The sequence below is a fragment of the Podarcis tiliguerta genome, assembly GCF_965153285.1.
Source record: "Podarcis tiliguerta genome assembly, chromosome: 8".
NCBI lineage: Eukaryota > Metazoa > Chordata > Lepidosauria > Squamata > Lacertidae > Podarcis > Podarcis tiliguerta.
In genome coordinates this window covers 27,255,169-27,274,367 of record NC_139541.1, presented here as the reverse complement: position 1 = coordinate 27,274,367, position 19,199 = coordinate 27,255,169, and the positions used below count along the sequence as shown (strand labels likewise).

The following is a 19,199-nucleotide window of genomic DNA, read 5'->3' as shown; positions in this document are numbered from 1 at the left end:
GCTAAGGCATGTTCCTGCTTACGCACTTCACACTAGACCATGGTTTAGCACAGGCATAGGCAAACTCTGCCCTCCGGATGTTTTGAGACTACAATTTCCATCATCCATGACCACTTGTCCTGTTAGCTAGAGATGATGGGAGTTGTAGTCCCAAAACATCTGGAGGGCCGAGTTTGCCTATGCCTGGTTTAGCATAACCGTTATTTGGTTCCACAGCAACAAATGCACGTAAACACATGTCTGTTCATTTATTCAGCACTGAACCTATTCTGATCAGAAGTCCTCATGCCAGGGCAAGTCTGCCCAGGTAAGGCTTTGCTACAACAGAGGTTAACACTACGAACTGAAGAAAGGGTTTCCCCGTTACAACAAAAGACATTATAGCAGCCTTGATTGCTCACCCCCTGCACATGCTCACGTTACAGCAAATGCTTCAAGTGCTTGAGCATGGACGGAGGCGGCTGTGCAGAGCCCCCTTCAAACGGTGCAACAGGAGCAACACTGCAGAATTAAACTTTAAAATGTTAGGAAGCATGTATGTGTCCCAATGGCTGTGTGCAAAAAAAAAGGAGGACACTCAGTTGGCAGCAGGCCCCTTGAGGCAGCTCAGTTATCACCGCAACAAGTGATCAGAACTTGTGCAGTCATGGGCTCTGGTGTCCTGTGATCAAGTCATTGCCTACAGGGCCACCTTGTTTGGTTAGTGCCCGAGAGGCTGAATTTAGAAGGACAACAATGTACAGTCTTTGTCTCCACAGACATAACGCTAAAGTAGAACTCCTAACCTATTGGCCAAGCAGACAGTTCCCTTTCTGAGTTTGCCCCACAGGCTGGGGATCAGTTCTTCAGCTCACCCAGCTTGAGCTTGGCAAAGTCTGTTGCCAGCTTCAGGGCTTCTTCAAGGCAGTCGGTGTTCTTGCCTGTGGCCTGGGCAGAGAGGTCTTTCCCACCCCCCCTGCCGTCCATCAGCCCAGACACCTGTTGCACCCATTCGCTGGCCTTGAGTCCTTTGCCAACGACTTCCTGAGAAAGAACAGAGACAGCCTGCATTAGAGTTCTGCTCCTCTTAGTTCTGAGAGCTGCCAAGAATATACAAGATCCTGTGATGCTCAGGCTGTGCATGGAGGAGGGTGTTGTTGTCATGTGCCCCCCCAGAACTAAACAACTAAACAGTGTGTTCAGAGAAGGGTGAACCAGGATAATGAGGGGTCAAGAAAGCAAGTCTTATAAGGGAACAGTAGAACAGTTGGGGACTCTCCAACGCCAAGGCTTTGAGGAAGGAAAGGGACTTGCTTTCAACTGCCCCCACCAGCCCCCAATAAACTTCTCTCAGAAGGAGCATGTATGCCTGCAAATATCATCCAATTCTGCCAAGTTACGGCCTTCCTTGACTTCCCAAATAGTGAGTGGGATTCCCCACACCCCAAATGCAATCTGCCTCACACTGGTACCAAATCTGCTAACTTCCAAAGCGCTTTGGATCAATGTGAGCTGTCTTCTAAAGTGCCAACTTGGGAGTCCAAACTGAATTTTCTGGTTGGTGCACACTCCTTACTACAAAGCTTCCAGACAAGAGGCTAGATTCTACAGGAGTAGGAAAGTTTCTGTCTTTAACACCCTCCAAGGACAAAGAATGTTGAGACCAGAGGTGAGGAACCTTTCTATTTCTCCTCTAAAGGCCTCAGGGGGAAGTGGGTGGGATTGGAGGCTCCTCACTGTTGAAGCAGAGCCTATTCCTCCAGTTACCCACATTACATCTGCTGAAATTAATGAACATGACTAAGTTTAGCCAATTAATTTCAGTGGGGCTACTCTGAGTAAAGCTTAGATAAATACCACCTTCTGCCTGGTCAGTTGGCCCCCAAGAGTGCTGAATCCCCACTCCCATCCCGGGTCTACCTGAGGGACTTGGCATAAGCAGGTGATCTTGCCGGCTTCATTATCCACGGTGAACAGCATGGCTGCTGTCTGAGGTGAATGAGTCTTCAACAGCTTCAGAGATTCATTAAGTGCCTGCAGAAAGACACAGGTGTGGTTACAGAGAGCACATGCTATGCACAGTCACATCCAATTCTCAGATTTTTGGGCAATTTGCAGTAGATCAGCAATTCCCAGTGGTTTGACAGGAGCAACTTGCTTGCAGACACAGCAAGTTGCACAGGTTCCCTCCTTGCCCAATGCACCTCCGCCCCCTGTGCAAAGGGCAACGAGAAGGGATTTGGGGGATACCTTTGCAGAAGCACCACTCTCCATTTCCAGAATGACCAGTGGCTGGTTGGGGTGAGCCTCGATGAGCTGCTTCGTCTTCTCCAGAACCTGAAGGAACAAAGAGAGGTCAGGCTCAGGAACGCTGGTGATGGGAGTGGGGAAAGAAAGGGAAAGCTCCTCTCAAATGCAAAGAGATGCTTCTTTTGTGCTGCAGAGAACATAAAAACACAAGCAGCATGTCAGGCATAAGGATGCAGGTGTGTGGAAATGCACACATTGCTCTTTGGCCAAGGCAAACACTCAAAGAGTAGCTGGCGGCAACTGTAATCTGGCAAAAAGATCTGCTGTGTTTGGACAATGCAGCAGGTGTATGAGAGTTGGGTGGGTTGGGTGGACCTCACAGTCTGCTCTGGTGGTCCAGGCTCTTCCCTCCAGAGAGAGGGAGGAGAAGCTGGAGCTGGGCTTAAGCAGTGGCTGGAGGCCGAAGTCACACAACAGATAGGAGCAGCCACATTTCCCTTTTAAAACAGTCTGAGCGAAGGGGACCCCCTTTCCTGATCACTGCTTGCATATGCTTTCAAAAAGGGAACACTGCCATTTCTACCCATTTCCACCCCCTTTGCCTATGACAGTGGGATGGGAGAACTCACTCGTTTCTGGATGTCTGCTTTGCAGGCACGGTCGAGGTCGTCCATCACCTTCTTCAGGGCTTTGAGGGCCTCTCGGAGCTCATCTTTCTGCCACTGGGGAATGACGGAGGTGGCCAGCACCTGCAACCAGAAAGCGGCACTGAAGCCACAGCCCACGTTTCACAAAGAACAAATAATGTGTTGTGTTCCCAGCATGTTCAGTGCAGGTCCAGATGCCTTCCACATTTAAGAACAAAATGGGAGCCTGCTGGAATGGGCCAGTGGCCTATCTAATCCAGCATCCTGTTAGCAGTGCTCAAGTGACCACACCGACTTGAGAATTTGGGTAAAGGGGCTGAACCTGTCTCTCCCCTCCCCCTGCTCTCGTACCTCGCCAAGGTCTGCGATCTCGCGCTGGACTTCTTTGTTGGGAGCGGTCTGGACCTTCACCTTGTCTTCCAAGTCAGAGAGTAGCTTTTTAAGGATGTCCACTTTCCTCAGTGCCTTGGGAAGAGAAAGGGGGTTCAGGATTTTGAGGTGGCGTTGGAAAGAACGGTGGCTTTTACTCTCCCACAAGCGTAGCAGGGTCACTGCGGTGTGTGGCCTGGGAAGTGTTCTCGGGGCCAGACAGAGAAGGCTGCCCAGCCGTACTTAGTGTCCAGGCCTGCAGGTCCGCACCCCATATTTTATTTCCCCATCTCACCCACAGTTTGATCCTTGCCTACTGCACCTGCTCACCCCCTGCTCACCTTCTGTGCTTCTGCTCCGGTGACAGCCACGATGCGCCGGATGCCCTTGGCAATTGCTTCCTCGGACACAATGACAAAGTGACCGGCATGAGCAGAATTCTGCAAGTGCCTGTGAAAATATCAGTGAATGAGAAACGCCACAGACATTTACAAGCATCTCCTGACTTGGCAACGGAGGGAGCTTGGTTTCAGAGAGAGGGAGACAGATAATGGGGATTGTGTTCTGGGAAGGAGTGAGGCAGCCTCAGCTTTGGGTACAGGCAAAGACCCCCTTCGACCCACCCTTTGCTGTGTGGAGCACCAAGGAGACCAAGCAACAGGCACTCCCATGGGTCCACCATTTGGCAGGGCAGCTCTCTTGCTACATATCTGGACCCCTCCTCCGTCCCAAGCCCTCCTGCCAGACTTACGTTCCTCCGCAGAACTCGACCGACGTCATGGCACCTGCACCGCTGGAGGGGTCAGCCAGCATATCCTCGATGGGGATGCCGATCGAGACCACGCGCACGGGGTCAGGGTACGTCTCGTCAAACACTGCACGGAGGCCCTGGATGGCTTTGGCAGCTGCCAAGGGACAGTCTTTGGCATACACAACCTGGGGAGCAGAAGTTAACAGAAGTTAAGGGCAAGCAAGAGCACAGGAAGAGTCTTGCTGGATCAGACCACAGGCTGGTCTAAAACAAACATATGCACAGGTAAAAAGCAGGGGAAGAGTAAATGAAGCATGTGGGGATAATACTGTTACACCTCATAGGATTGCTGTAAGGATCGATGAGATAATATAACGGGAAGATCAGAAGATAAATGCCGTATTTTATTACTCAGGCATTTGTTCTGTTGCATAAAAGGGAATGGAAAAGCCCATGTCACAAGTGGGTTTCCAGTGGGTTTCTGGCTCAAAGAAGGAGCATTCTTTGGAAATGCCTGTCACTGTGGCCTCTTGTCAAATATTTGGAGGCTCCAAGAACAGGACCTGGAAGTTCTCAGCTTCCTCAAAACAGTGGTGGGGAACCTTTTTCACCCAAGGGGCTGCATTGCCTTCTAGCAATCTTCCAGAGGCCACAAGGCAGCAATGGGTGGGGCCAGAGGAATGAATGGGCAGTGAAGTGAACACAAATTTTACCTCCGTGCAGGTACATGCTCCTCTCCACCCAGGGAAGCAGGAGTCTTGGTCACGGAGAACCATTTCAGCCAGGTGAAGACACCCCAAGAGGGAGCAAAGCAGGACTGGGGAGGGTCCCAAAGGCCAGCTAGGAAGGCCGAGAGGGCTGCATTTTGTCCCTGGGCCCAAGGTTTCCCACCCATGAGAGAGACGAGTACGCACGCACCAGCCATACCAAGTTCCCCTCCTACCTTGGCTTCCTGAATCATCTGATTCGCAATTTCTTCCGCCTTCTTGATTTCCTGGGTGGACATGGCTCCCTTGGCTGTGAAATCAAAGCGCAGCCTGTCTGGAGCCACCAAGGAGCCTCGCTGGTCGGCCTCCCCCAGCACAGCGCGTAAGGCAAAGTTGAGGATGTGGGTGGCTGTGTGGTTGCTCATGATGGGCCGCCGCCTGGGCTGTGGGGGGAGGAAGAGACGAAGGTGAGCAGAGAAGGGAGGAGGAAAGAGGAGACTGTCCACTAGTGGCTAAAAGCAGCGAGGATCAGGTTGTGGCCCACCCACCAGCTTCGTTCAGGGCTGTGGATTTGTGGAAGAAGAAGGGAGGTGGCCTACTCAATATTTGCAGTCAATATCCAGGATGATTTTCTTGATTCTTTTGTTTCGTATATTTTATTTTATTGCACCACAATTTGGAATGCAATAAAACTCAGCGTGTAAGAAGCAAAAAGAATGTAATGAATGACTGAATGCACAGAAAGGGTGGGATTTTAGTCTGAAACGCCTTCAATGTCAAATCCACAAGCCACTCACCTCATCAACGTACAACCGCACAGTGTCTCCCACCTTCAGGCTCCCATAGACGGTGCCCACGTGCAACACATAACCTCCGCGCACTTGGACGTTCTTCACCGTGAACTCTGTCTTCTGAAAAAACCAAAGGCACACAAGAGTCAACGATTGGCAAAGGCAGGAATGGGAGCCCAAGACCAGGGCAGGGGGGCTCTTTCTTCCCACCAAGCACCACCAGCAGAGATGCACTGGGTTTTAAATGCTTATGATCGTGCTGCTTCTCCATCACAAATCCACAAACCGACTTACGAAAGTAAAAAACATCAGTGACATTTTTAAAAAATCATGCGAAAACTTACTATGCTTACAAAAGCGTAAAAAAAAGAAAGGAGACGTAGAAATGAAAGCAACAATCAACCAAAGAGCAGGACATGGTTTTCAAAAGGGGAAAGAGAAGAAGCTGCACTTGTAAGCACCAGAAATCCTGGTGAAGATGCTCTTGCCTCAGCATCTAGAGGACGACTGCCTTGGCGAACCTCACACGCTTGGAGTGCATTCAACACATGAGGTGCCGACACATAGATGGATCTCTCAATAGTCACCACCTCTCCATCTCGAACAACTGACACAGACTTTCCAGACCAGGCAGGTTTAACAAGGGACAAAGATATAGGGAAAGTTGGAATGCTATATTCCGGATCGCACTGCAATCCTCCGCCACTATTCTGGGGCAAAATAAGGCAACATGCCCACCAATTTCAAAAGCCCCCAAAGCCCTTCCCGCCACCAGACTCCAAGCCCCAAGACTCCCAAGCAGGCCAGCGAGCCCAACGTACATCCTCACTGCCTTCATCCTCCTTGACAAGGTAGCCCTCGTCGTACGTCTGCCCGCCCTGCTCAGCGTAGAAACAGGTGTGGTCCAAGACAACCCCGCACTCTTGGCCCGTGGACACCTCCTCCACAAAGGCCTTATCCCGGCGGAGGGCTTTGACAGTGGCCACCGCACTACTGAACTCTGCACGTCAGAAAAGAAAAGTGGGAGTTAGCAAAGCAAGAGCCTCTTGCCTGTACCATGACCCTTCCCCTTATAAACAGTCACAAAATTAAACAGAGAAGAAAATTCTGAACCGAAATCTCCTAATGTCAACTTACTCACAAAAAAATTAATAACAAAAAAACCTATCATTTCAACATTAAGCTTTTTGGTTCACATTCCTCAATTATTACTGGGTTTTAGGTATAAAAAATATTGACAAGGGAGTTCCTTCTGACATGTTCCAACGCATCAAAAAACAATGTGCTGGACGAGAGGGAGCTACTTAGAACCCACCATAACTGCCACTGGCGTCCGATGTGTAGTTGTATTTTAGAGAGTCATCTGTGGCCTCCAAGCCCTTGGACCGGAGTTCTTCAATAGCGTAGATGTCCAGCATGATGAGATCTTCATCGCCACCTCCCTTGCCCTGAGACTTGAGCTGGGAATGTAAGCAAATCGAGGGTGAAAAGCAGGCCAAGAAGCCCTGGGCATAAAAGCAACTACCTCAGGTACGGGCAACCTGTGGGCCACCAGATGTTATTCAACACCAAAACCCATCAGCCCCAGCCAGCATGGGCAGCCGTCAGGACTGAAGAACTGAAGGGCACACAGTTGGGGAAGGCTGAGCCCAAAGCTGCATACCTTGGCAGGCAGCAGCCTTCCTCAAGGTCCCAGGCAAAGATCTCTCACAGCCTTTTTATCCAAACAATGCCCTGCCACCCTTCCTGGCTTTTGAGGATATGAATTGCCTGCTAGAAATGCTGCTATCACCCGCCCTTTCCTGTGCAAAGCTGACTAATGGAAGCTGCAGTAGAATGTGGTAATAGCAGGAATAGATGTACCTTGTGTGGAGCGACTTGGAAATCAAAGGGCCAACTGGACAACCAAAACCCGATGCAACTGAGTGGACGGATGCCTGCCTGGCTCTACTTGTGCCTCTAGCTGTCTACATATGATGTTTATCTGCATCAATACATATACTGTGTTCAGAGTTGGCGATGACCAAGCCCTACCTGGGCAGACTTCCTCTCCTCCTCAAAACCCTCCATGTCCACCTTCAAGCCTTTCTCTTCCGCAATGAGGCCGGTCAGATCCACAGGGAAACCGTAGGTGTCGTAGAGCAACCATGCAGTGTCTCCTGGAGGAGGAAGAGGATTGCAGAAGAGTTAAACCCGCAGCACAGCTTCTGATAAGCTCATGCTCCCTCTTGTGGGGTTTCTGCAGGTCTCATTACTAGCAAGCCACAGCCGCCCTGCCTTCCTGGCCAAGCGCCCATTTCTCTTCACTGTTGACTCCTTAAGCCTTCAGGTAGACCAGGGCAACTCGAGCAAGGAACTTGTTTCGCTTGGGAAGAGGTTTGGATAAGGAAAGGAACAAAGAGCGGGAGAAGCAGCCACTGTCTCCTCTCCTCCAAAATTCTGCGCAAGAGAGAAAGAGGGGAATGATTCTCTCCCATTAATCTGCTCCGTGCAAACACACAGGGCTGGGGGAAACAGGCAAAGCCTTGCCCTCACTTGGCCCCACAAGGGAAAGGAGGGTGGCCTGGCCCAGTTCTGCACTGTAAGCGGGACCTGTTTCTCTCCCTCCTTCAAACTACCACCTTCTACTTAATTCATCACAATGCTTGCAGTGAGAAATGGGTATTCTCCTCCAGCCCCACCCAGTCAATGAGTTGAATTTCCCAAGCAGCAGGAGGCTTGGCTCACTTCCTAGCATCAAAGCCATTTCCACACAGGGGTTGCTGGCCTTGGGCCATACCAGGAATAGTCTTGCCGTCTCCCAAGCTCTGAATCTTCCTGTCGAGGATGCGGCGCCCTCTGTTGAGTGTCTTCAGGAACTGCACCTCCTCTTCGTTGATGATGTCTTTCACCATCTCAGGGTCTTTCTTCAGCTCAGGGAAGGCATCGCCCTGAGAGGAACAGGAGCTGTTAGCTAAGCGAAAGCAGCTCCCTGCCTCTCTCCCTCCCTCCCAAAACCTGGAAGCTTCAAAGGCAAAGGAAAGGGGACAGGACTACAGATTTACCAGGGACTGCACCACCACGTCCACCAGGCTGGCAAAGAATCCCTTGGGGGCGTTGAGCTTCTCATGGGCGTAGCGCACAGCACGTCGGAGGATGCGCCTCAGAACATACCTATGCAAGCGGAGCAGACGGCAGAGGCTGGTCTTAGTGGCGCCCTACACTCTGGAAAACACCTCAGGGACCCCCAACTTTTCACAGCACAAAGGACTCTGCCCACTCGTCCTGGGCCTCTAACCCTTGTTTCGCAAACCTGGGTCCCAGCTGTTGTAGGATCACAACTCCCATCATTCATGGCCACTGGTCCCTGCTAGGGATGATGGGAGTTGTACTTCAACAACAGCCAGAGGACCCAAGTTTGAGAAACACAATGTGAATCCACACATAAACTAGGATCCAGTCCTTCCTGAGAAGACCAAGGACTCCTAACACGTCTTTTTGTCATCTTCAGACAGCTGACCCGTGTCAGTGCAACCCCATTCCCACAAGACAACAGGCCAGATTAGGGTTCCCAGGTCAGACAATGTGGCAACAGAAGGGAATGGCTGGGGTGCTAAAGATGGGGAAAGGGAAGGCAGCCGCCTCCCACATTGGCCACTCAAGGCAGTTTCCTCAATCTGCCTATTGGCAGGGCTGGTCCTGACTGTGACTTTCAACCCTAATCAGCTTAGCCACAGATGCTACATCCTTTCTTACCCAGCCCCTCACCACAAAGCTCCACACAGCCCACTCTCTCACCCCCTGCCGGTGTTATCAGGTCTTCCACCGTCTGAAAGAGCCACTGTGATGGTTCGGGCGTGGTCAGCCAGGACACGATAGGCCATGTCTATGCCATCAGCATCATCCTCCCCGACCTGCCCGGTGTAGGGCCTGCAGCCAGTGCCCTACAAGGAAGAAGGCATGTAGGTGACATCCAAGAGATGAAAGAGAAATGAAATGCTTAAGGAATCAGAGCAGGTCTTGGAGATTACAGGCATTACAGGTTTTTCTTCTAAGATTCCCTGACCCTTTGCTTATTACTGTTAGTCGCCTCATAATCAAGCTTCTCTGGGCAATGAAATTAAAATTACACATCCGACAGAACCCCATGTCAAATAGCAGCATAAGAATTCTTTTTAGAAAACCCCAAACCACCAGTATCAGGGTAGAGATTAAGACAAATGCAGCCACAATCATCTAACAGAGAGCTACAAAATCATCCTCTCTGAGCAGCAGTGGGAGATCTCTAACCTACAAGGCTAGAGTTGGCCCATGAGGCTGCTTCGGCCAAGCCACACCCACCCACCTGAGACCTGGCATCAAATGAAGGCCACTGTATTAAAAAGCACTGAAAGGACCCTGAAATGGCTGATGGGACTTGGGAAGCATCTAGAGGGAAGCAGGTTTAGTGCTGGAGTTCCTTCTACCTCACTGCTCTAGCTGCCAAGACCTGATGCAGAAACAGCAGCAGCAAAGGTCAGTCATCCACACATGAGAGCAGAGGAAAGCTACCAGGAGGCAGATAAGAAAACACTGCGAGTTGTGAAATTCAGTGGGAGGAAGGTGAATGTTGTTATGTCCCTGAGCCAGGAAGGCCTCAGGGCAGCGAGATGCTCTCCATCTAGAAAGAATCCACATATTGACAGATTTGCTTGCAGCACATCTGGGCAGGTACCTTCTGGATAGCTTCAAAGTAGGGCACAAAGAGATCTGTGTCGTAGTTGGACATCTTGTTCTGAAGCACCGACACCAACCTCTCCAGACCCATGCCCGTGTCAATGCTCTTCTTGGGAAGAGGTTTCAGGGTCCCATCAGCCTCTCTGGTACAGGAGAGAGGAAGAAAAACGCTCCATGATACACACAGAATAATGCAAACAGAGGGCTGGTACAGATGCTCACGTGTCCAAGCTTAATAAGCAGAGAGGTGAATGAGCCTTTCGCCTGCACTCTCACCCCATTCACTCAAGCACGGAAATGGATCAAAGCATCTCCCCTGATGAGTTTTTCCCATTTCATCCAAACCAGAAATTTACTCTTAACAGCTCTGGAACAAACCTGGAGATCAACCCAAGCTCAAACCACGTCTTCATATCCAGGCTTGTTCTAAAGCCGCTCATCATAGTTTTCCTGGTTTGGATGAAGAGATCCACAACCAATTAAAGTAACAAAAAGTAGAGCGCAAATGGGAGCTTCTCCGGTTTCGAAGCATCCTGTCACAGCCTTTGCAGAAAAAAGCAACACAGAACCCTCCCTCACACAACCAACTAGTATATGGTTGTCCTACTGTACTGATTGAGGAGAAGCTGTTTTCTCAGACATTATTTATATATCATTTTGGAATCTGTCCCTAGCATCTGCTGCAAAGATCAGGACAAAATTCTTAGGAATGAAGGGTGAGGAATAAATAGCCATGATCCAGGCCACTATGCTCAACACCTAAATCTGTGAAGACAGGAAAGTTTCCTCACTGGATGTGGAGTCCATGTAAAGCAGGGGGAGAGGTAACACACCACAGGTGAAAGGCATAAAAGGGAAAGAGGAAGCTGCCTTGAACAGAGTCAGATCACTGGTCCACCGCCAGTCCCCGGAAACATCTTTTTTCTGGGGACTGGTGGTGGCTCTCTGGGTTTTCTTTTGCAACCCCACCTGGTAATGCCAAGGATTGAACCTGGGACCTTTTGTATGAAAAGCACCTGCTCTGCTACTGCACTGCCACCGTGCTATAGGAAAGGAAAACAATTCTTGAAGCACCTGTTGTACTGTATGAACACCAGATTCCAGATCTCCAGCACGTTGGGATCATCTTGATTGACGAGATGGGCGGCATCCCTGTCTCCGATTCGGTCGTAGTGCATCTCGCTGCAAGGTCCACATGGCCCCGTGTCTCCCATTTCCCAGAAGTTATCCTTCATGCTGCCCGGAAGAATCCTACTCTCCGCCAAACTGCAAAGAAGGAAATGGCCAGTGATGCAAGGAATTCCACAAGTTACAGGTTCCTTGAACAGGCAACATACGAGCCATTTGAACTCTTTGACTTGCTCAGGTAACATCATCTGAAAAAGTATCACTGTCAGCTTCATCATGTTAATGAACCTACAACTCTGGCTGCATGAAGAGGCCACACTAAACTATGGCTTAGCAAGATGCAAACAAGCCTAGCTTTCTCCAAGACTCATGCCCCCGCTCCTCGGTCAGGAAGAAAGAAAAAAATCACTTTTGATTGACCACAGTTTGTTGTATCTGAACCTTAAAAACTATGGTTAATCTTAACTATTACAGTGGTACCTCAGGTTACATACGCTTCAGGTTACATACGCTTCAGGTTACAGACTCTGCTAACCCAGAAATAGTGCTTCAGGTTAAGAACTTTGCTTCAGGATGAGAACAGAAATCGTGCTCTGGTGGCGCAGCTAAAGTGGTGCTTCAGGTTAAGAACAGTTTCAGGTCAAGTACGGACCTCCGGAACGAATTAAGTACTTAACCCGAGGTACCACTGTAGTTTAAAATCATGGTTTATTACGTTGCCTTGTTTAAACTAATCACAGTTAAGATTAACCCATAGTTGTAGGTCCAGACAACATGCTAAGCTGCAGCTAATCTGAAGTGAAGGTGAAAGCTTCCAAACTCCACCTCCAGGCCACATGGGGAAAGATTAGGCTCATTCGCAACCTTGCTCAATCAAAGTTAAGCATGAAGTCCAAACATAGCCATTGACTAGAAGAGAGAAGCATAGATGCATGGAACTGTCAAGTTGGAAGCAGACCCAAGGGTCATCTGGTCCAAGTCCCTGCAATGCAGGTATCTCAGCTAAAGAATCCCTGACAGATAGCCATCCAACCTGTTGAACAGCTCTTACTGTCCGAAAGTTATTCTTAACCTTTGACTTGATTCCATTGGCTCGGTTCCCCACGCCCCTTTCTAGAGTAACAGAAAGCCAGCTTGCTCCATCTTCTAAGTGACAGCCCTTCAGATATTTGAAGATGGCTCTCATATCACTTCTCAGCCTCCTCGTCTTCAGGCTAAACATACCCAGCTCCCTCAACCATCCTCATAAGGCTCATTTTCCAAACCCTGTATCATATTGGTTGCCCTTGAAATTAAGGTCATGGCAATGCTTGGAGACATCAAAAAGCATCTTATAAATAGGATTTCTGCTTAAGCCCCAATACATTTTCTTTGCCCCCTTTGTTTTTTGTGTGTGTGGAAGACACCAAAGAAATCCTGGGATCATCCTGATGGCCCCTTCTCTTGCCATTCAGGGAGTGGGTGTCGAGTGCAATTCCCAGGCTTCAAGGCACACAAAGGTAGCTCTTCCTGTATCCTTTGGATGTCCCAAACTCACCCTAGATCCAGCCAGATTTGCTTGCAATCTAAGTCTGGTTGCAGGCCAGCGGCTTCATTCCCACCAAAGTATGTGACATACAGCCTCTCAATGGGGATGCCGAACTCTTTGGTGAGCAGGTCCAGGGCAAACTTGCAAGCCAGCTCCTGAGAGGAAGAAAAAAACAGGGATGGGAAGGTCTTGACATGGACAATGACATACTAACTTCTTTGACGAGTTTCAGATATGAGCCTTAAATTCTACAGCAGCCACTGCCAGCCAGAACTCTGAATCAGCGATGCTCCTTTTCTTACAGTGGTCATTAAGATGCTTGTAGGAAACCAGCAAGCAGGTTTCGGGCACCACTTCTGATTGTAGGTTGGCGACACACATGGCAATATTCCTCCACTGACAATATTCTCTATTAAAGGGGCAAGTTGTTAACCTAGCATTCCTCCCGATGTGCTAGTTTTCTATGCACAAGGATTGTTCCCTACCTCTTTATGCGGAAGTATTCAACCATGTATGTAAGCCTACACCTAGATCCTGAAGTAATACAGCCCAGATATTGATCATACCAGAGAGAAGAACTTGCAGCTGCTGTGCAGGAGACTGAGGCTGGGTAGGGTGAGCTGCCCAGGATTTCTAAGGGGAAGGAGGCTACTGGAAGGGCAGCATCTATGCACTGTAGTTCCCTGTCTACTCCCAACTCTTACCTTCTTCCTCTCACTGACCACCACCCAATCATTAAGGCCCCACCTTTTTCTTTGCCCTCTGCTACTCCAACTGTTACCAAACCATTCCTAATTCTGCCATAACAAAACATTTCAACCAGCATAACCTCTAGATGTATGATCTGCCAGCAGCACCACCACCAGCAGCAGCAGAGCGTGAATGGCTTTAATTTTAAAATATGCACATTTGCCAAACATTTTACCAGTTGGTTACCTGTGTTTGTACAGGCAAAGGCCACTGGCAATGCCCTCACCTTGAAATAATCTCCAAAAGACCAGGAGCCCAGCATCTCAAAGAAAGTGTGGTGGTAGACGTCCTTGCCAACGTCGTCCAGGTCATTGTGCTTCCCGCCAGCCCGGATGCACTTCTGAGTGTTGGCCGCTCGGGTCAGCTTTGCCATGGGGTGAGAGGGGTCAATTGTGTTGAGGAAGATGGGCTTGAACTGGGAGAGAAGGAAGAAGAAGAAGACTGCCTTCAGCTCAGCCTCTAGGCAGAAGAGGGACTTCAGGCAAACGTGCCAACAGGGACCCAAGAGATCAAATGACACTTTTGTCTGTTTCAAACCTACAGATGATCAGTGCCATTGGTCGACCCCCTAGTCCTAGGCACGTAAAAGGGAACAAGTGGCGCTGTGGTCTAAACCACTGAGCCTCTTGAGCTTGTCGATTGGAAGGCCAGCGGTTCAAATCTGTACGACCAATTGAACTCCCATTGCTCTGTCCCAGCTCCTACCAACCTAGCAGTTTGAAAGCATACCAGTGCGAGTAGATAAATAGGTACCGCTGCAGCAGGGAGGTAAACAGTGTTACTGTGCACTCTGGCACTCTTCACAGTGTCCCATTGCACCAGACGTCATGCCAGCAACATGACCCGGAAAGCCTGCCTGCAGACAAACGCTGGTTCCCTCGGCCTGTACCCCATAGTCTAGTTTGACTGGACTAGTTTGACTTAACTGTCCAGGAGTCTTTTACCTTTACCTAAGACAGGGGAGGAAACCCAACCCATTTGTAATTCTGCAAACGTCTGTCATGTCTGACCTGATTCATGCCGGCGTTAGCAAAGAGCAGAGTCGGATCATCCATGGGGATGGTGGCTGAGGAGTGCACATAGGTGTGCTGGTTCTCCACAAAGAAGTTGATGAACCGTTGGCGGATCTCACTGGCTGTTAACGTCACCTCCATCTTGGGATCACCACTCACACTGGAGAGAACAAAAAAAGGGGGCGGGGAGAGAAAGGAAGCACTTCAAGGCAATGCTGCAAATCCTATATAAAACACTAGCTGGAGCAGCTCAAGTTAGAATTCAGATCTTAGCAGTTGCCGCCAAGGACACCCTCCAATGGCTTCTGGCTTGAGAGTGCAACCCTGACCCAATTCAAGGCAGCCTGGCCATCAGTCACCACAGCTTGGCTCCTAGCTACACTGGAAGAGGGGAGGTTTTCCCCATGTTGATCTCTAAGGTTAACTAAAGGCCCTCACACCACACCAGGACAGCTTAGTCCAGCCTCAGGCAGTGCTGCTTATGAATATACATAAGCCTCATCTGCAGTATACATTTAAAATAGTCTCATATTAACAACACATGACTTCTAAAGAATTCCGGGAACAGCAGTTTGTTAAGGTTGCTAAGAGTAGCTTGATCCATCTTCCCCTCACAACAATCACCAGAGCAGTTTAACAATCAGCCCCTCTTCCCAGAGAACTCTGGGAAATGTAGTTCTGTGAGGGGAATGTGGTGTAAGATCTCTCAACACCCTTAACAAACTACAGCTCCCAGGATCGTTCTGGGGGAAGCCATGACTGTTGAAAGTGTTAAGACATCACTTTAAACATATAGTGCAAACATAAACGTATTGTCCATTCCCTATTTTCTTTGTAAAAACCACTACCTTCTAACTGCTAAAACCACTAACTGCTGGGCAGTTCTCCAGCCCAGAGAACAAAAAACAGCAATTGGCCTATGGCAGCTGCAAGGCCTTGGTAAGGAAGTCCCTTCTACTCAGACACCCCTGGCTGCTCCTTGCGCCCTTTTGCCACATTCATAATGCTGCCACCACATATCTGACCTCTGTGTATCAAGAGGGCCAGCCAGAAGCACAGCAGCTATGGGGAAGGGAATAGCTATCTGGAAGAAGGACAGAGAAAACAGATCTCACCCTTGATCTCTGCTGCAATCTGGCAAATGCAAGCAAAGCTAAACTCTCCAGGCTATCCCAGAACCACTCACAAGGTGCCTGCAGAACTGACATAAAGGCCTGTGCTTGGAGGGGAAGGTGAATTCCTAGCCAGGCTTATCAGCTAAATCATACTACAGAGTTGGAAAATTCCTTCCAATACTACAACCAGGCATGAACAAAACTCACCCATAAAATCCTTCTACAGAAGCACATTAGCACTACCCTATCTCTGTGAGGAAAACTACTACCCTACTTTCAATTCTTACAGGGAATCCTTCAGGGAAAATAAGAGAGACCAGAGCCTGCGCAAGGCAAACAAATGGCCCCAACCACAGTGGACCACAAGACAGATGTCAGAATAAAAAAAACCTTAATTTACCGGGTGAATACAGATGACCAGGCGCCCTGCATCAAAATCTATCCGCAGCACCACCACATCAAAACTCGGCAACCTAGTTGCCTCCATTGGCACATCAAGCAGCAAGGTGGATCCTAACGTCCCACTGCCTCCCTAGAGATCTGACCAGGTGCACAAGTGCAGCTAGACTCTCCTTGCTGTGTTGGCAGGAGAAGGGAAATGGGAAAGATTGCCATAGGGTAGGTGTGTCAGAGGCAATGCCCTGGTGACTTTTTGCCTTTTTGACAAAGACCGCCTTTGCCAACCGGGCGCTGGGGCTGATGGGAGTTGTAGTCCAGAAAAAGAAATCAGGGTCAGAGTTAGCAAAAACCAGGCAAAAGCATAATTTCTCTCTGTTTGTGTGTGTGTGTGTGTGTGTGTGTATGTATACACACACACACACACACACACACACACACCCTCCACCCTGACACCACAGAATGAATGAAGTCACTGCTGGCTTCAGAGACCCTGTCCCACCGGCCAGGCAGCTGTGCCTCAACTCAGGGCTGTCACCCCACGCCAGAACCATGAACCAGATTCCCAGAATTCCCCGCGGCTGTGGCCCTCAGACAGCCCCAGGAGACGCAGCTGGCCGCGGGCAGCGCTGCCTTCCTAAAAGTGGAGAAGGATGAAAAAGACCCCTCAGCCCCCAGCCAGCGGCCTCTCTTTCTTCAGCCCGCCCCCTTCCAGCCCAAACGCCTCCGCACCTTTCCTGCCGCTCTCCAGTCAACCTTTCCACGCGGAGCCGGAGCGACGCTCTTGCACTGCGCACCCAAACCTGCTGCGGGTTTTTTTTCCCTTCCCTTAATCCCGCCCACCTCGTCGGCCAATGAGTCTCAATAGCCGGGCTGCGGTTGCTCAACGCGGCTGCCCGTCAACGTCACGAAGCGTGGCGCTGGCGAGGCGCGAGGGCTGATGCAACGGCTCTGAAACCGCAGTCACGTGGCTCCCCGGGAAAGGGCTGAAGGCGGCGAGGAGGCCGCCATTGTGGGCAGGGCGGACCCGGCTGTGGGGGTGTGAGCGCGGGGTGTAAAGCAAGACGTCGCGGGCTGAGGCTGTTCCCACTACGTCTCCTACCTGATATATATAGGAAGGCTACATGTCTGAGGGGATCTTTCTCCTCCTCTCCTCTGCACCCTCCAAATCAGCTCTGCAGGGTTGAGAGACCTCCCAGAGAAGATTTTGGGAGTGCACAGGAGCAGGAGGGCTGCTGGTCCCTCACAACTCTACAATTCTGTGTGATTCCTATTGTGTGTTGTGCAAAGGTAGGGCAGGTCCACGAGAGCATCCCAAATGGTCCCTTGGTTCTCCTCAGAGCACTGCTGAGGTGCATCATGCTCACCAGAGGGCGTCCTTGCCCTGTTTGAATAAAGCAGGAGAAAGCAGAATTTCGAGCATAAGCCCCCCAGACTGTTGATATGGGGAGATATCAGATACCCAAGTGGCATTGGCACTTCCTCATTCATATGCTTTAAAACGTTTGTTGACTTTGGGTAGGAGATGCTGTGAAATCCCGAGTGCAAAAAACTGTCCAAAGTTGGTTTGGGGGGCACTGCCTCCCCCTGTTCTTTTCCTCTGACTTCAGTCTTTCACCAGAATAAGAACGGAATGTGGTTGCTTCATGCCCAGCCAAGCCCTTCAGATTCAGATCTCAGCCTGGGACTGATCCGTCCTGCACATTTCATGTACTTGCAGCAGTGTAGGGCAGGATGCCTTTGCTAGCTCTCTTCATGACCTGGGTTGGTCCTTGCTCCTGCAGAAAGCCTGTGTGTATCAGGCAATTCTTTGCTGATTGGAATGCAGAGCGGGAGAAAAGTTTCAGTGCTAAATGAGTGTTTGGACATGGAGGATGCCTCTGTTGCGGAATGCACAACACAAAAGCTCAGAGGCTTCACCTTGGGAATGACAGAAGGCCTTTGGGAGGAGAGGAATCTGGACCTGGTCTCTTTAAAAGGCGTTATTTGATTCACTGTGAGGGTCTGTGAGGGTCACCAGCCCTTCACTTCTAATGGAAATCCATTTGCTTTAGGACCACCATTTCCTGACAGAAAACATACACTATGAAAGGAGGACAATCTTTATACAGTGAGAGACTCTAGGATCATCCACACTTCCCTTTGCCCCACAATTTCTTCTGTTTGGTTTCTAGGCACGGGTCTGAGAGGTTTTTCTTTCGTCCCACTGCTTTCTTTGGGAAAACCCATGATTTACCGCTGAATCAGAACAAAGTCAAGCAGCAGAAAACCCAGTTGATGCTCATTCCCATCCAGCAATAAACCACAGGTTTTCCTGGGGAAAGCTGTGGGACAAAGGAAAAACCTCTCAGACCCCTGCCTACAAATCACAGGACAGTGTGGTTGAGCCCTGTGTGCCATCAGGAGTACATGTCTGCCTTCTATCTATGGCGTGTTCTATTTATTTGTTTATTTACTTCATAAAATTTATGCACCACTTGATTGTAAAAAACCTCAAAGCAGTTTACTATGAAAATAAAACATTAAAATTATCAGTAAAAACTACCCTTTAAAAAATTCAATAAATAAATAAATCAGCAATAAATTAAAAACATGCATCAACATTCTACATGCCTGAACAGGCTTACCTAAGCAAAAATTCTTCAGCAGGTGCCGAAAAGCGTACTGTGAAAGCTCCTGCCTCGTGTCAATAGGCATGGAGTTCCAGAGTATAATGGAGCTCTGCATGTGCTCAGATACGTGTCAGAGGCTTTGGCAGTCCTGTTGCTCTCCCAAAGATACTGTTCCTATAGCCTACTGTTGCCAAGCCTCAGAATGTTGCATACAACTATATGGTCAAATATTGAGAAATGGGTCCCCAAATACATGTTTAGCTCCAGAGTGGATTCTGGGTCTGAAAAGGTTGAAGATCTATACATTTTCTATATTGTATATGTATATGGTCTATACATTTTCTTATTACAAACAAAATAGATCTGAAGAGGACTGAAGAGTCCCTCTAGGGTTATATTTAAACAACAAATGCCACAGTCCTCCTGCTGACAGGGATTCACTTCAAATGCTTGCTGTTTTTCATTGGC

General features: G+C 49.4%; 1 protein-coding gene across 1 annotated transcript; it reads right to left on the bottom strand.

The window, feature by feature from the left end:
* Positions 1–229: 229 nt before the first annotated feature.
* AARS1 (alanyl-tRNA synthetase 1) lies at positions 230–17,011 on the bottom strand. The gene is made up of 21 exons (XM_083453387.1): positions 16,852–17,011; positions 14,606–14,768; positions 13,822–14,010; positions 12,855–13,000; positions 11,264–11,455; positions 10,188–10,332; positions 9,272–9,417; positions 8,539–8,647; positions 8,274–8,424; positions 7,529–7,653; positions 6,810–6,954; positions 6,316–6,494; positions 5,501–5,614; positions 4,940–5,146; positions 3,997–4,181; positions 3,587–3,695; positions 3,228–3,341; positions 2,859–2,978; positions 2,230–2,316; positions 1,900–2,013; positions 230–1,023 (listed from the first exon to the last, which is right to left on the bottom strand). The coding sequence occupies exons 2-21, from the start codon at positions 14,747–14,749 to the stop codon at positions 838–840; spliced, it is 2,907 nt and encodes a 968-aa protein (XP_083309513.1). The 5' UTR covers positions 14,750–14,768; positions 16,852–17,011; the 3' UTR covers positions 230–837.
* Positions 17,012–19,199: the final 2,188 nt, after the last annotated feature.

What these genes read in the sequence shown, in the direction of transcription:
- AARS1 (XM_083453387.1), bottom strand. Translation starts at nt 14,749, where the DNA reads ATGGAGGTGACGTTAACAGCCAGTGAGATCCGCCAACGGTTCATCAAC. An exon ending in CTTTTGGAGATTATTTCAAG is followed by an intron (nt 13,001 to 13,821) that starts GTGAGGGCATTG and finishes TCTTCCTCTCAG; the next exon opens with GAGCTGGCTTGCAAGTTTGC. An exon ending in TGCGGTTGTACGTTGATGAG is followed by an intron (nt 5,147 to 5,500) that starts GTGAGTGGCTTG and finishes CTCCCCCCACAG; the next exon opens with CCCAGGCGGCGGCCCATCAT.